This window comes from Wolffia australiana, chromosome 13, assembly GCF_029677425.1.
Source record: "Wolffia australiana isolate 7733 chromosome 13, ASM2967742v1".
Classification (NCBI taxonomy): Eukaryota; Viridiplantae; Streptophyta; class Magnoliopsida; order Alismatales; family Araceae; genus Wolffia; species Wolffia australiana.
The window spans coordinates 1,417,379-1,431,892 of NC_135847.1; the positions used below are offsets into that span (position 1 = coordinate 1,417,379).

The 14,514-nt window shown below is 37.5% G+C and overlaps 1 protein-coding gene across 1 annotated transcript; it reads left to right on the forward strand.

Moving 5' to 3' along the window:
- Positions 1 to 11,465: 11,465 nt before the first annotated feature.
- LOC144711348 (E3 ubiquitin-protein ligase RING1-like) lies at positions 11,466 to 12,465 on the forward strand. Its single transcript, XM_078585328.1, has one exon. It carries the CDS (start codon positions 11,542 to 11,544, stop codon positions 12,193 to 12,195), a length of 654 nt encoding a protein of 217 aa, XP_078441454.1. The 5' UTR covers positions 11,466 to 11,541; the 3' UTR covers positions 12,196 to 12,465.
- Positions 12,466 to 14,514: the final 2,049 nt, after the last annotated feature.

Here is a 14,514-nt window from a genome sequence, read left to right on the forward strand (position 1 = left end):
GTTCCATGGTTGTGTCAATACACAGTCCTTTATATCTTCTAGACCATGAGGTGTAGCTTGGCAACCCATTGGTTGGAGACATGACCTGTCAATTGGGACAAATCGATCCAACACTAATTAATATATATGATGATACAGTTAATTAAAATCAAAGGTCAATAAAGTTTATTGGGTTACTAGAGTCATTAACTAGACTAATCCAGGGGCCAAGAGGATCACACGCAAATGATCTTATGAATGTCGCAAGATACACTTAAAGTCTAGGATTTTTTATGAAAAACACCCACTTAGTATAAATAGGGTAAGAATATAAATGAAATTCACCCATGCCAGAATTTTACAGGGGCCTTTTCCTTCTCTTCCCTTCTCCTGTAGGCTCGTCTATTCCCGATGCAATCGGGATGACATAACGACATCGACGGAGGGTGAAAGGAGTTTATCAAGGAGGAGGAGATTCGACGTGTCGAGGGTCGTGTGGATACTTATTGAGGCTATATGCATGAGCAGCTCCATATGACTCAGTCAAGGATCAAAGGAATCATGAATGAGATTCATAAAGAGGTAATTTGTTACATATTTTGTTGATGTCGTTACAATTATTTTTAAGTCTTCTGTTGTGAATCATAATATATTTTTCATCTAGATTGAGGCCTTAAAACACAACACCGACAATGGTGATAGAGTTGTGAAGATGACGAGGATGATGACCATCAACAAGGGACAATGGCCATTGACAATGGGGATGCTGACCATTGAGGACAAGGACAATGCATATAATGACTATTAATATCTCACTCTCTCCTCTCTACATCTCTATATCTATCTGTCTACCAATCTAATTATCTCACCCTACCCTTTAAGAAACTCAAACTCAAAATTAGGGTTTTAATTTTACGTCATTGTTGGATTTTGATTTTAATTAATAAAATTTATAAATATCTTTATGTCATTGTTGGATTGTGAAATATATCTAGGTAGTGATGTGTAAGGATTGTATTTGGAAGAAATGATGATTATGAATTTAAAATTCTTTAAGTGGTGATGAACGAGATTAGAGGGGATACTTATAGAAAATGAGATAAGGTAATGAGTAAAATGGGAGACAAGAAGATAATAGATAGATTATAGATTAGTACAATGATAAAGATGGACAATAGTGGTTTAAGAGAGATAACACAGAAGTGATTTGGATGAAGAAGTAAAAAGATGGTGACAGGATGAGAAGGTGGATAGAGAGATACATGTAGGTGTAAATGTATTAGAGGATGTGTATGTGAAGAGAGTATAGGTCAGATGGGATGACGAGGCAAATTGACAAGGAGGGGTTATAATGCAATGATGAAAAGGGACTTTGATGTGACAAAAAGATTAGATGTGATGATGATATAAATATATGATAATAATAATTAATAATATGAAACAATGTAATGCAAAATTGTACCATAGGTTATTACATTCCCCCAGGATCATGTTGATTTGTGTTTTCAGGTAAGCTTCTCCACTTCTCTCTTGATTCTCCTCAATTACCCAACACATGAAGAGAAAGCTTGATGGATCTCTAAAACACACTCTCTTTCAAAATCCCAATAAATGTAGGAAACAATTTTAAAGACGATCTTTACATATATCCACACATCAATCATAGATCTAAGGAATGTATGGAATGAAGGGAGAAAGATGAATTTTGCTTCAAAATTTCAGATCAATTTACCTTCTAGATCATCAAATATCAATGTCTGAAGTTCATGAAATCCAAGCCGTTGACTTGATTAAATATCTTCGATCTCCTTATTAATGGTTGAAATCCCACATTGTTCATTTTTAATCATTGGCTGATGTTTTGTGTCATTCCTATTCGATAACTCAGATTTTGAGACACATCATCATATATAAAGAGATAAGAAAGTAACGTTAAATAAATTAGTAATGTGTAATGATGCAAGGTCATGTGTCACCATGGGAATAAAAAGTGTGTGAATATTCAACTAATTAGATGTGTGGCATGGTGAGGAGGTTTGTGATGCCATGTTTAGTCATTTTCCTTCTCATCTAATCAGATGATTGATAACATTCATTTAGTAGCTTAGTCTGACCATATTTATGTGTTTATTTGCTTTGATTTAACTATACATGCATGATTTTCTGAGTCATAATATGATTTTCTGGAATTTTTTGACATTAAATTTGTAAAGATATGATTTTTCTAAGTCAAGATATATATTTGTTATATCTGTTGGCCTTTATTTTATTAAATATGAAATTTAGAATATATTTTAGGTCATTTACTTGGCGAATCCACGTGTCGCTGTTTGATTCGTTGAACAGCGACGAATCAAGATTAAGTATAGATTGGCATCAACCAATCATTTAACTAAGCTGTTATGACATCGCGATTAGCGATGCCATAATTGTTTTTAATACTAATGAAACCATTTCTAACTTTTTTAGGCGCAGGGTAACGTGGACCAATCCAAAAAAGGGCCTATTTCTTTCCATAAATGTGTTATAGGGACTGAGGCGAAGCCAATTAAAATATTATTTATTTTCTCTTTCTTTGGAATGGTCAAAAAGTGTGGCAGCGCTTGTGTGTCATGCGACATATGGCGCCACATGTACACGTGGCACACGTGTCACTCTCTTTTTGATTAAAAAAGAACACCCTAATGTGGCGCACGCTGACGTGCTGTCACGTCAGCTGCGAGATGGTTAATTTATCATATATTTAATAAGACACTCTGATTACTCATTTTTGTCTTTTTCTGGCATGATGAGAGATACGCTTACATGCCAATAGGCATGATGAGAGACGTTGATCGTGGATGACGAGGTAAAATTTCAGCCAATCAATGTCCATATGAGACAAAAACCCTAACCAAATGACGTGATAGCACTGACGAGGACAAGGAGAAAGAAATATTTGAATTAAATCAACAACTAGGAATCATCTAACTTGCATGCTTGATATCCAATGATCCAGAACTTGGATCTAGCTAAAATTTCAAGGGCAGCTTCCCCTTTATGTCCTCTCTCCATCCATGTTGATCTATAATTTGAGCCCCCGATCTTTGTAAAAAACATATTTAAGCTCACTTTCTCCAAGAGAGGCAGATTGAAAGAAAGTAAATTTTTGAAGGTCCATCAAGTGTCTCTAGTGCTCGGAGAGATTCAATAGAGAAGTGGGAAGGTTGATCTTAAGAAGGAAGCTGCCTTGATCCCTGTGGAATATAGAGAATTTAAGCTTAGCCTTTCGCCTTAAATTGAATCATATTGATGTCGGACGTCAACAATGGCGTCGTCCGACGGGTAATTCGCTAAGTGAATGTAACTATGTGATGCGACTGTCCTAGATGAAATGTACGTGCAGGGCCAACGAGTGGGGTTCATCGAGTTTCGAGCTCTGAAGTGGGCATCCGATGACGATGACGGTGACCATCTGACCCTCGTCGGAGTGATGATGGCGACTACAGCGCCGAACGGAATAGTTTCATCGGGGCTAGCACGTAACGGGCAGGCTCGACCCGAACCTAGGAAAACTCTCAATTCATAGTTTTCTCGATGTGATTCTCTCACCTAATCTAACCCGAGCGCTAAGGAGTGTAGTCGAAAATATACTGTAAGAGGTAATATAACTGATCAGCAAGAGAAATGACGTACCTCGTCGGAGGCCTCGTTCATTGTCAATGTCTTCGTCAATAGCGGCGAGTTGCGGTCGTGGGCAGAGTAGAATGGAGAACACCGGGGAGAGGCCAAAATAGCTCGACTAGCGGCTCAAATGCGGCGGGGTAGCACTTGGAGGAGTACGAGGGCCGAAAGAGAGGGAGAGAGAGGCGAGGTCTTGCCCAGTACTCGGCCGTTTCCCGTTGGGGACAACTTCGGGTATGCCGGTTCGGAATGGTATCCTGGTCAGATGCAAGCAAGTAAACGACCCAAAGGAACCGTGCGTTGTTCCGACAGCACAGGGGTGTGGTCGTTGGGATCGGCACGCTCCCGAGCAGGTAATGCGTGAGCGGATGGGACAGTTCAGGAATTGGCGCTCGTTGATGGCACCTGGCCGTAGTAGAAAGCCGGACGTGGTCGTAAAAGGCCAGTCCTTGGTCATTCACAAAGGCGGCCAGGAACGTCCACTGATGCACGGCAAGGCTTGTCCGCAAGGGATGGGTGGCCTGATCGGCCGAGGAGCACTTTCCCGGTCACCTTGCAGACTCATCGCAGGGTCGTTTGACTGGACTCAGAAGTCCGTCAAACGCCGTCTGCCGTCAGCGCTGACTGGGGCCACAGGGAATTCATTCCCTTCTCGTTCAACCCACGGTGGGTCACGCTCAACGGGCCTGGCTGGCACTATGGCTATTCCGACGGTCGTCGCCGAAGGAGGTCGATGGAGAGCATTCGTGGCGGCAATAATTCTCGTCTAAGATAAAGATGCCAAGTCCAACGGTGAAGGCGACCTCCAGATCAGCCAGATCGACCAAAATCCACCGGTCACGACTTGCGAACCCCACTTTTGAGACGTGATCGACAGTGGACACAGGCATTCCGCCGTGCGTTGAGTATGTAGTGTGATGTCCCACTCGTAGCGTACTGTGTAGACCGCCAAGTGAAGACTTTCAGCGGCAGAGTTGCCCGGCAAAGGAAGAGAACACCCCGGACGTGTTGTTGACCGTTCCGGAGAACAGGGGCGCCACGAGATGGACACCCGGAGTGGGTCGCACCTCCCGTATCTTCTTGCTTCTTATTCCTCTTCTTCTTTTGCTTCCTCTTCTTCTTCTTCTTCTTCTTCTTCTTCTTCTTCTTCCTCTCTTCTCTAGGGTGAGATCTGGAAACAGGAGTAACTGCCAAGCAAGGAAATCCAGATCTCCACAAGAACAGGGTCATGATGGACCCAATACACAGTACACATAGGGGCTCAATAAGGGACCCCTTTACAACAATGAAAATGAAAGAACATGGTCCATCATGGCCTTATAAAGGGCCATGGTGGACCCAATACACAATACACATTGGGGCCCAATAAGGGATCCCTTTACAACAATGAAAATGAAAAAAATGGGGAAATAATAAAATGACTCGAAATAAAACGATGGATGAAAATGTGACAATACGGACATGTCATGATGAGTACGGTGAACTCGTCATGATGAGCACGAACATGAAATTAAACAACTGAAAAACAGATAATTAAAACACGGTGATACGGACGCAGACATGCTCTACCCAGGGTATTTAAACCCGAGCGTCTTCACAGACACTTTGGCGTGCCGGTCGGGCTGGACACGGACCGGCTGTGATGCTGATGACGACGATGACGGCTCTGTTGATGATTCGTTGGCACCGCTTGGATGCACTCGATCACATCTCCAACACATTTAGTTAGTTTAACCATCTTCACCATTCATCCCATTCATATATTACCATCCTTCATCCACTGCATCCTTGTCCACTATCATCCACTCTCACCGATTTCACATCTCCTCTTACACCATGATGATCTCATTGCCTACCTCTAGCTTTCTCACCTAAGCCAAACATCAATACCTCTTTACTTTAGTCATCATCGTATCTCGATATCACCACCTTCATCACCGTATCCACTAAGTATCACACCATTGTTATGACCTCGTTTCATCCTTCAGCCTCATCCATCATAAACCTTAATTTATAAAACCCTAATTAGACTCCTAACACTGTCATAACCACTATCTCTCCCTAATTCACTAACTTGTAGGCTCGATGTAATTCTCCTAATCTCCTCAACTTCACCCAAGCAAGAGAATTTCCTTTTTCTAACATATGTTTCCTGTGGAGATGACCCTTACTCGTCACTATCTAATTAAATCATTTATGAGTATAGGTTTATAAATTTTACTGAATAAGTCAATTTCTCAACGACATGATTTTACATTAATTTTGAGTTTATCGATAATGCCATATAGAGCTGCCATTTTTCTTACTTTTTAAACATATAATGACACATTAAAATAGCATTGTTTTCTTATTCTCTGCTACTGAACTTAATAAACAGTGTGTTTTTTCCACCTCACCCCCTACAATAAAAAAAATGGTCTCAGCTAGCCATTGGGCATTATGGTATGGCAATTAGTGATGAAACGGTCGGATCTTTTTGTAATGACTAGCTGCTCTAATCATTCCAAAACCTTCGATTGGTCCCCATTCAATCTAATCGAATGGCAAAATGTGGCAAAGAGGGAAATAAGACAAAAAATAAATTCCACTAAGTAAAATTTAAATCTTAAAAAATACTAAAATATAGATCCTGACGTTGAAAAATAATATCATGAGGAATTTAATGTTGGTGGCAATGCAATTTACCATAAATAATATATATTTTTAGTCAGTCAGTGACCTTGATGGCATTGTGATTTATGATGCCACAATGGAAGTTTTTGACTTATACGTGCCCGAATCATTGTGGAAATGGTGAGTCATCACCTTTCGATGATGCAGACAACAACACATGGCATACTCAACAGTTAACCCTGAAAAATCATTATTTAATTAATATAAAATGAAATATGACTCCCAAAAAATACAATTAAATATGTTTTTTGACTTTGAAAAACATATATTCATGAATATAAAAATCAAACATTCAGGAAAAATCATATTTATACTTAAAAAATATATAACTTCATAAAAATCCTGAAAAGGCCAAAAATAATTTCAAAAGATCATTCTAAAAATAGATTTAATCATATAAGCTTGATAAGATACATATATGCAAATTTTGGCATATTGGCTTAATAAAGATGTGTGTTATCACCCCTTTTCTTCATTCTCTTTCATTCTATCATTGAACTAGAAAGTTTTGATGGTGAGAAGATCAACTAGATCTTGAGGAGGAGGTGGAGAAGAAGAGAATATCCAACATCACATTCATCGTGCAAAGACATCTAGAGGCCAGGCATGTGAACGGCTTGTAGAGACTCTCCCAAGAAGCAAGTCAAGGGTGGAACATGTTCGCCCCTAAGTAGTTTGATTATCCATTATTTTATAAATCAATATTGAATTGGATACTAACCTCCGCTGCATGAGAATATTTTTCAATCATTTAATCATAAAAATACATGATACACATAGAATAAGTAACTTTCTTTACCCTCATGGATACCAGTTGCAAGGCCTAGCCGACTGAGCTTCCACAAAAGCAGTTGAGTTCTTTTTTTGCTTTATTCATCCAACAAGTATTTGAGTAAATGGTTTTTATTTAAAATCTTCCTTTTTTTTTTCCTTATATTGAGTCATCTTATAAAACCTTGACCTTTGCTTAAATCTTAATAAAGAACAAAAAAATAACGCAGGAGCTGAGATAAGGAGCTAGATATAATTAAGTCTATACATGTTTGGATTATATTGATATTTATCCTTTCCAAGAGCCTAAACATTTAATAATGTCCCTATCAAGTATCTTGCCTCTTATGTCTATATGTCAAACCAATTAGGTGGATGCACCCCAAAACAATGCCACAAAAGCTGCCCTAAAATAGTCATTTTCCTTCTCAGATACCCAAATTTCCAAAAGTCAGGATAGTGATTACTATCAATCCAGAAATCTAGGCCTCCTTGGATATTTTCTTTTAATATGATTATTTCTATAAATTGTAAGGAGGAAAAATAAATAAGCAGTCACTTATAAATTCATCGTTGTCAATTTTATCCAAACATCAATTAGTCAAATCATTTAGATGAGTTACTACAAACTCAAATTGGCTCCACCTAATAGAATTCTCAACTCAATCACAATTTTAATTCAATTAAGTCCCCCTATCTCACATAAAAATTATAATCAATATCAATTCACCCAATCCAATAAAATATTCAACTTTTTTCTCTTTAAAATCATGTAAGCATCCCAATTCAACATGAAAATGTTGAATCACATCACTTGGTCATTTAAGTGAACCATCTACCTCTCACCAACTACCTTTTATTATCTATTCTTTCATCTCTTCGATTGATTGTATCCTATACTTCGGTCTCTAGTTCTTCTTTTAGTGTTACTTCTTCATCATATTTGATCTACCACTGTCTTTTCTGGATCTTCAATCTTCACATGCTATCATAGCTAGCATTCAAAATAATTTGGCTTTCAGATAATAAAGGTCTGTCTTCTTACACTACAGCTCGCTACATGCTACATTTCACTGCCTGTCTCAAAAATCAGGTAAGTTAATAATCCCACCGGATGTATTATTTGATGAAAATGACTTCCCTAATTCTTAATCAGGTAAGAATCAAGATACCAACTTGAAAGAAGCTATGGCTCAACAATTATTCATGTTTGTCTGCTTAAAACTTCATCTACAGTCTTAAACAATCTCTCCAATAATGGTCCTAAAACTCACTTATATTATTCAAAAAAATATGGGATTTGTTGGTTCTAAAATGAATACTCGGTTATTTTTTGAACCACACCAGTAAAAACCCACTTTTCTTCTCATTTATGTCAATGATATCCTTATTCCCAACTCTCACTCAAGGGTCGTAGAGAATCTCCTACCTACTCTTAAATCCTCTCTCCCATTAGGGACTTTGGTCCAGCAACTCAAGCTATCAATTATCACAGTCCAAACAGAGGTTTGGTTCTTGACAAAATCAATGTGTGACTGTAAATCACCCTACATGCCCTCGTTTATATAAAAAATAGCACATTGCCATTGCTGAACTGGATCCCGATATGTACAAAAGCGTTTCCAGAGCACTTTAATAAATCAAGATCACACAACCTGATGTATCATTTGTAATAAATTATGCAAGTCAATACACACATAATCCAACTGATTAAGATTTGTAATAACTCAAGCATCTTCCGTGCCATCTAAAGGGGATAATATCTATCACACTTTAAATAAAATTTATCTAAATATAGAATTAATTGAGAGGATTGAATCCACACAATTGGGAACCTAACGTTACCATTAGAGAATAACAATTTCTGTTATCACTTTGCTGCTAACATTAGAGAGAGATGAGAGAATATCAACCCAAATGATATTTTCCAATTCAGAAGATCCATCTACCAGAGACGAAGAGAAAGGTCTATCTATTTTCTTTTATGGTAAGTTTGATAAACTCCATATATATTTGATTAATTGGATCAGTTAGTTCCAGTATTTCATAAAAAACTAAAAAAAAAGTACTCGGACTCGGGATATTATTTACTTAGTATCCAAAATAAACCACATGATTAAAATGGGTCAATTGAGAAAGAGATGGTTGAATCAAATCAGAATAATTATTTTTTTAAGTTAGATTTCTCTCAGGGGACAGCATGAATGTGATATTAGGTTCCATTAACACAGTTAAAGGGTTATATGATATATCAGGTGTAGAAGTAGGCCAACATTTATATTGGCAAATAGGAGGTTTACAAGTGCATGCCCAAGTGCTTATTACTTCTTGGGTTGTAATAGGTCCCTACTTTAATCATGAAATAATAATAAAAAATTATATTATATTGGATTAATTATTACAAATATAGATTTATGTATACAACTTTCAATCAAATTCACATTTACTATTTCTTTATTTAACATTAAACATCTCTTATTCAATCTTAAATGTACTGTCCATGGCAAGATTAAATGCCATAGAACATATGGTAATAATAAATATTTATTTTTTCCTACAGATATGGGCGCATAGGTCGTCACCAAAGGTATTTTAAAAGAAGAAAATTCTGAAAAATAACATAGTTGACCAACGATGGATATAATCATTGACATTTTTTAAGTCATAGCAAGCTGTTTAAAGGCCCGTCATCCATCATGGGAATCATCCACGTCTTCTGAATACAGTCCATCCTTCGAACTCATCATCAGGCACGGATTGATGGTCATCATCTCCAGTAATTACTCCACTGGCTGAGGTCACCACTTAATTGTGTACCCTTTCCATGTGATGCATTTCTACTGTTCCACATCATTTTCTTCAGGGCCTTTGGGGCAATCCTCTTAACTGGATGTAGATTTATTTAAAAATAAATAATATATTATTTTTTTCTTCAAGATAAATGAGTAATTAGCTTTTTCCTCAAGATAAATTTCCATCATTGGCCATCACTTGTCAATCTGAGTGAGAGGTGATTCAGGAATCATGCGGGGACTGAGACTGACAAGATCAATAACGAGAGGGAAGAGGAGCGAGAGAGCTTGAGAGATGGAGGGAATCATTTCTGCACTTCATCACATACGAATGACTAAACATGGTTGTTATGTTCTCTTTGTGCAAATTTGTGCGAATTGTTCGTTCTGTTCGGTTATCCGAATAGAACAAAAGCGAATTCGCACAGAACATCGCACAGACCCGTGTGCGGTTGGATTGTGCGAATTGTGTGACTTTTAAAAACTGTGCGAATTTTGTTCGAATTGTGCAAATTTTGTTTGAATTGCATATTTTTACCCATTGTGCGAATTTTGTTCAAATTGTGCGAATTTTACAATGTGCGCGAATTTTGTTCAAATTGTGTGAATTTTGGTCATATTGTGCGAATTTTACAACATGTGAGAATTGTGCAAATTTTGTTCGGATTGTGTGAATTGTTCGAACATTTGTTCTAATTTTCGCACAAAAAGAGAACAGAACAACGAACATGGCCCTGTGTGGTTCCTTTGTGTGAATTTTTTGTTTGTTTTAAACGAACATAACAGAACACACATGTCTGCGAATATCTGAACAGAACTGATAACAGAATTGCGACGATGACGAAATGAGAACACATCATCTGTCCCACGTTCCCCCCCCCGTCGAGATTAAGTTAATCGTCTCCTGGGTGACATCGTCCATCTGATTGGCTGAAGACTGCACTAGCATTGACTTTATCCTCCATCAACACATACGGCTAGAACTGTCTCGGCATATTCCCTCGTATTCTTGCACGCCATGCGCATCCCATTTCAGGGTCCGTAGCCTCTAACAAACTCCCACGGGCCGAATTTGTAGTTTAGTAGCACGCCGGCCTTGATCTTGTACATCAAACAATTATGCTACTTGTTTAATATTTTCCTCAGAATAAAAAAGCCTTGATCCTGAAAGCCAAACAGTTATTTTACTTGTTTAATATTTTTCCCCAGAATAAAAAAGCCTTGATCTTGAAAGCCAAACTGTTATTTTGCTTGTTTAATATTTTCCCCAGAATAAAAAAGCCATGATCTTGTAAGCCAAAGAGTTATTTTACTTGTTTAATATTTTTCCCCAGAATAAAAAAGCCTTGATCTTGTAAGCCAAAGAGTTATTTTACTTGTTTAATATTTTTCCCCAGAATAAAAAAGCCTTGATCTTGAAAGCCAAACAGTTATTTTGCTTGTTTAATATTTTCCCCAGAATAAAAAAGCCATGATCTTGTAAGCCAAAGAGTTATTTTACTTGTTTAATATTTTCCCCAGAATAAAAAATGTTTTCTATCTCCTAACTGAGCCTATAAATACGGCAGTAAGAGTTGACTTGGAGAGAGAGATGGAGCAAGGGGCCATGGAAGATCGTCAGATCATCTTCCACTGAGCAGAGAAATCGCTAGATCTCTCTGCGATGATCCTCTTCTCGCCGCCGCCGGCTATGGAATCCGCGGCGGAGATCGCGGCGCCGCCGGGAGTTGGTGGAGTAGCTTCGTCGATGATCGAGGTAGTAGACAAGACGAGATTTCGATCGATCATCCTGATCATGGCCGGATCGTTCCTCGTCGTATCCTTCCTCGGATTCTCGATCTGGATCATATTCCGGTTGAAATTTCGGCGTCGCCGCCGATTTCTTGTGGCGGAAGAGCCGCCGGATTTGGAAATTGGCGATGGCGAGGTCTTCCGGGACCTCAGATTGGGGATTTCCGCTGAAGAACCCTACCATGTGTGGTGCATCAAGACGGCGGGGCTGGAGCAGTCGGCGATCGAGGCGATTGCCGTAGTTCCGTATCAGACTGGAGTTGATCGAATCGATTGCTCGGATTGCGCGGTCTGTTTGGGGGAATTTGTGAAAGGGGACATGCTCCGGGTTCTTCCCGACTGTCTCCATGGATTCCACGTCGATTGCATCGACACTTGGCTCAGATCTCACGTCAATTGCCCCCTCTGCCGATCCCCGATCATTGGCCCGGAGGGAAGATCACCAGTGGATGATCCAGGCGATCGAGTTCTTGGAGAAGTTGAACAGCCTTCCGATTTGGGTGTCAGTTCATCTGGGGAACATTGAAGTTTGCGGTGGATCTCCTTTAAAGAAGGTGAGGCGATCCGTCTAACATCAAGAAAAGGAGCGAGCGAGGGAAGTTCGGATTTTTCCGATAAACGGAAGATCATCGACTACCCAAAACTGTACATATCTAATCGGTGGACGATTGTGACCAGGTAACATCATCGTCGTTCTCTTGCCAATTATGAATCTCATACTGTTGTAAAAACTTCAGGAGATTTGTTCTTGTTTATTCGGGTCAATTTTCGGAGAAAAAGTTTCTTTACACATGAATTTGGTGAATCGTAACCCTCGACTTTGAGCAAGCTAGAAGGTTTCATTCTCAAAATTATTCTTCTGTTCATGAATTTGTGGCTGAGATTCTGGGTTTCATGGTTGAAGAGTTGTGTGAATTTATATGTTTCTTGATCGAATTTTCTGATCCTGCTAGATTTCACATATTATTCTTGAAAGGTATCAAAATTTGAATTAATGAGCTGGTTCTTGCTTTAAAACGATGATCTAAGGTAAACAATGAAAACTATGGTTCTTTGACATTCTCGATCAATCTCTTTGATATTCTACTCGCATGAGAGTTGATATTGTTTTTTTTTTGAAAAAAAAGGTGTAGATTGTTTCCTGGCACGCTGATTTATAAGTACTCATCATTGAAATTAACCCTGCGAACTGATTTAAAAACTGAAACGAGATCAATCAGAATGATGAAAACCATACTTCAGCTTCTCTGTCTTTCACTAACTTCTAGTTGCACTAGGGGGGATATCATTTCCTGGGTTTATTATACATCATTACTCATTGTGTTGAAAATTATGAACTGATTTTTCTTCTAACATGTTTATCTTATGTAAACATTGGAAACCCCGTGAAGCCAAATGATGGAAACTATAGTTCTTTGACATTGTCTCACTTTGAGTCACTTCTACTTGTATTAGGGAAGAAATTATTTTCTGGAAATCATTATATTTCAAAGGTATTAAAAAATCTTACTTGATGAACTATTGAAACGATGTAAATAAGATCTACCAAAATTATGATTTTGTTTCTTCCTTCACCTTCTCTCTCTTTGACTCACTTTTTCTTGTACTAATTACTCTGTTTCCAATATATTAAATTTAAATTTATGATTATGATCTGAGTTTCTTCTAATATATTTATCTTATGTAAAAGGTTAATTGAGTCAAACACAATGTCGAAACCTATAGTTCTGTTAACATTTCTCTTATTTTTAGTCAGTACTACTTGCATAAGAGTAGATATTATTTCTTGGGTCTCCAATATATATTTAATTATGTTTAAAACGTATAACAGTTTGCATTATGAGCTGATATAAACAATTGAAATCAGTTCAGGCAAGAATATGCAAATTTAGTTTCATTCATCTTCTCTCTCATTGACTCACTTCTACTTGCACTCGTGTACATATTATATCTAGGGTCTAACTATAACATGACTTATAATGTTTAAAATGGATCAAATTTTACTTTAAGAACTGATTATAATTCTAACATATTTGTCCTATGTAGCATGGAAACTATGTCAAACAAAATCCCCAAAACTGTGGCTCTTTGATATTATCTCACTTTCACTCGCTTCAACTTGCATTAGGGTTAGAGACTAATTGTTGTGTCTCCAATTTATTAGTTATGCTCTAAAAATATGTTTTTTCCTTTATGAACTGATTTAAACAATTAAAATCAGATCAGGCAACATGATGAACTGATTTCTCTCGCTGACTCGCTTCTACTTGCATTGGGGGTACAGATTATTTCCAGGGTTTGTATATATGTCATTATTTATCTTTAAAGTGGCACAGATCTACACTTGTGAACTGATTTTTATTCAAACATATTTATTATTGTCAGCAATGGAAACTGTTTCAAATTTTATGAAAACTAAGGTTTTGTTTGTATCATCTCACTTTCATTAACTTCTACTAGTATTAGGGTATAGATTGACTGCTAAGTCTTTAATATACATATTGTTATTTCATTTGGTTTTTGTGCATCAATTTAACCATATGAACATCTTGTTCTATAATATTTTTAAAAATGACAGTCAAGTCAATTGAAGTGATGAATTATACAATTCTTTTGGTTTCTCGATCGTTGAGTCATTTTTCTTGTCTTTAGTTCAGATATTGTTTCCCAGTCTTTTATAAATGACTGCTAATTTGTATTACAAGGCATAAGTTCAACTTAATGAACTGACGTTTTTTTATAAAATACTTATTCCTACTTTAAAAATGAGGCGGAGTAAAACAAAATAATGATGACTTTGAACATTTTTGTTCTCTCATTGGCTCACTTTTAGTTGCATTAGGTG

Coding starts and splice junctions, on each gene's coding strand:
- LOC144711348 (XM_078585328.1), top strand. CDS start 11,542: ATGATCCTCTTCTCGCCGCCGCCGGCTATGGAATCCGCGGCGGAGATC.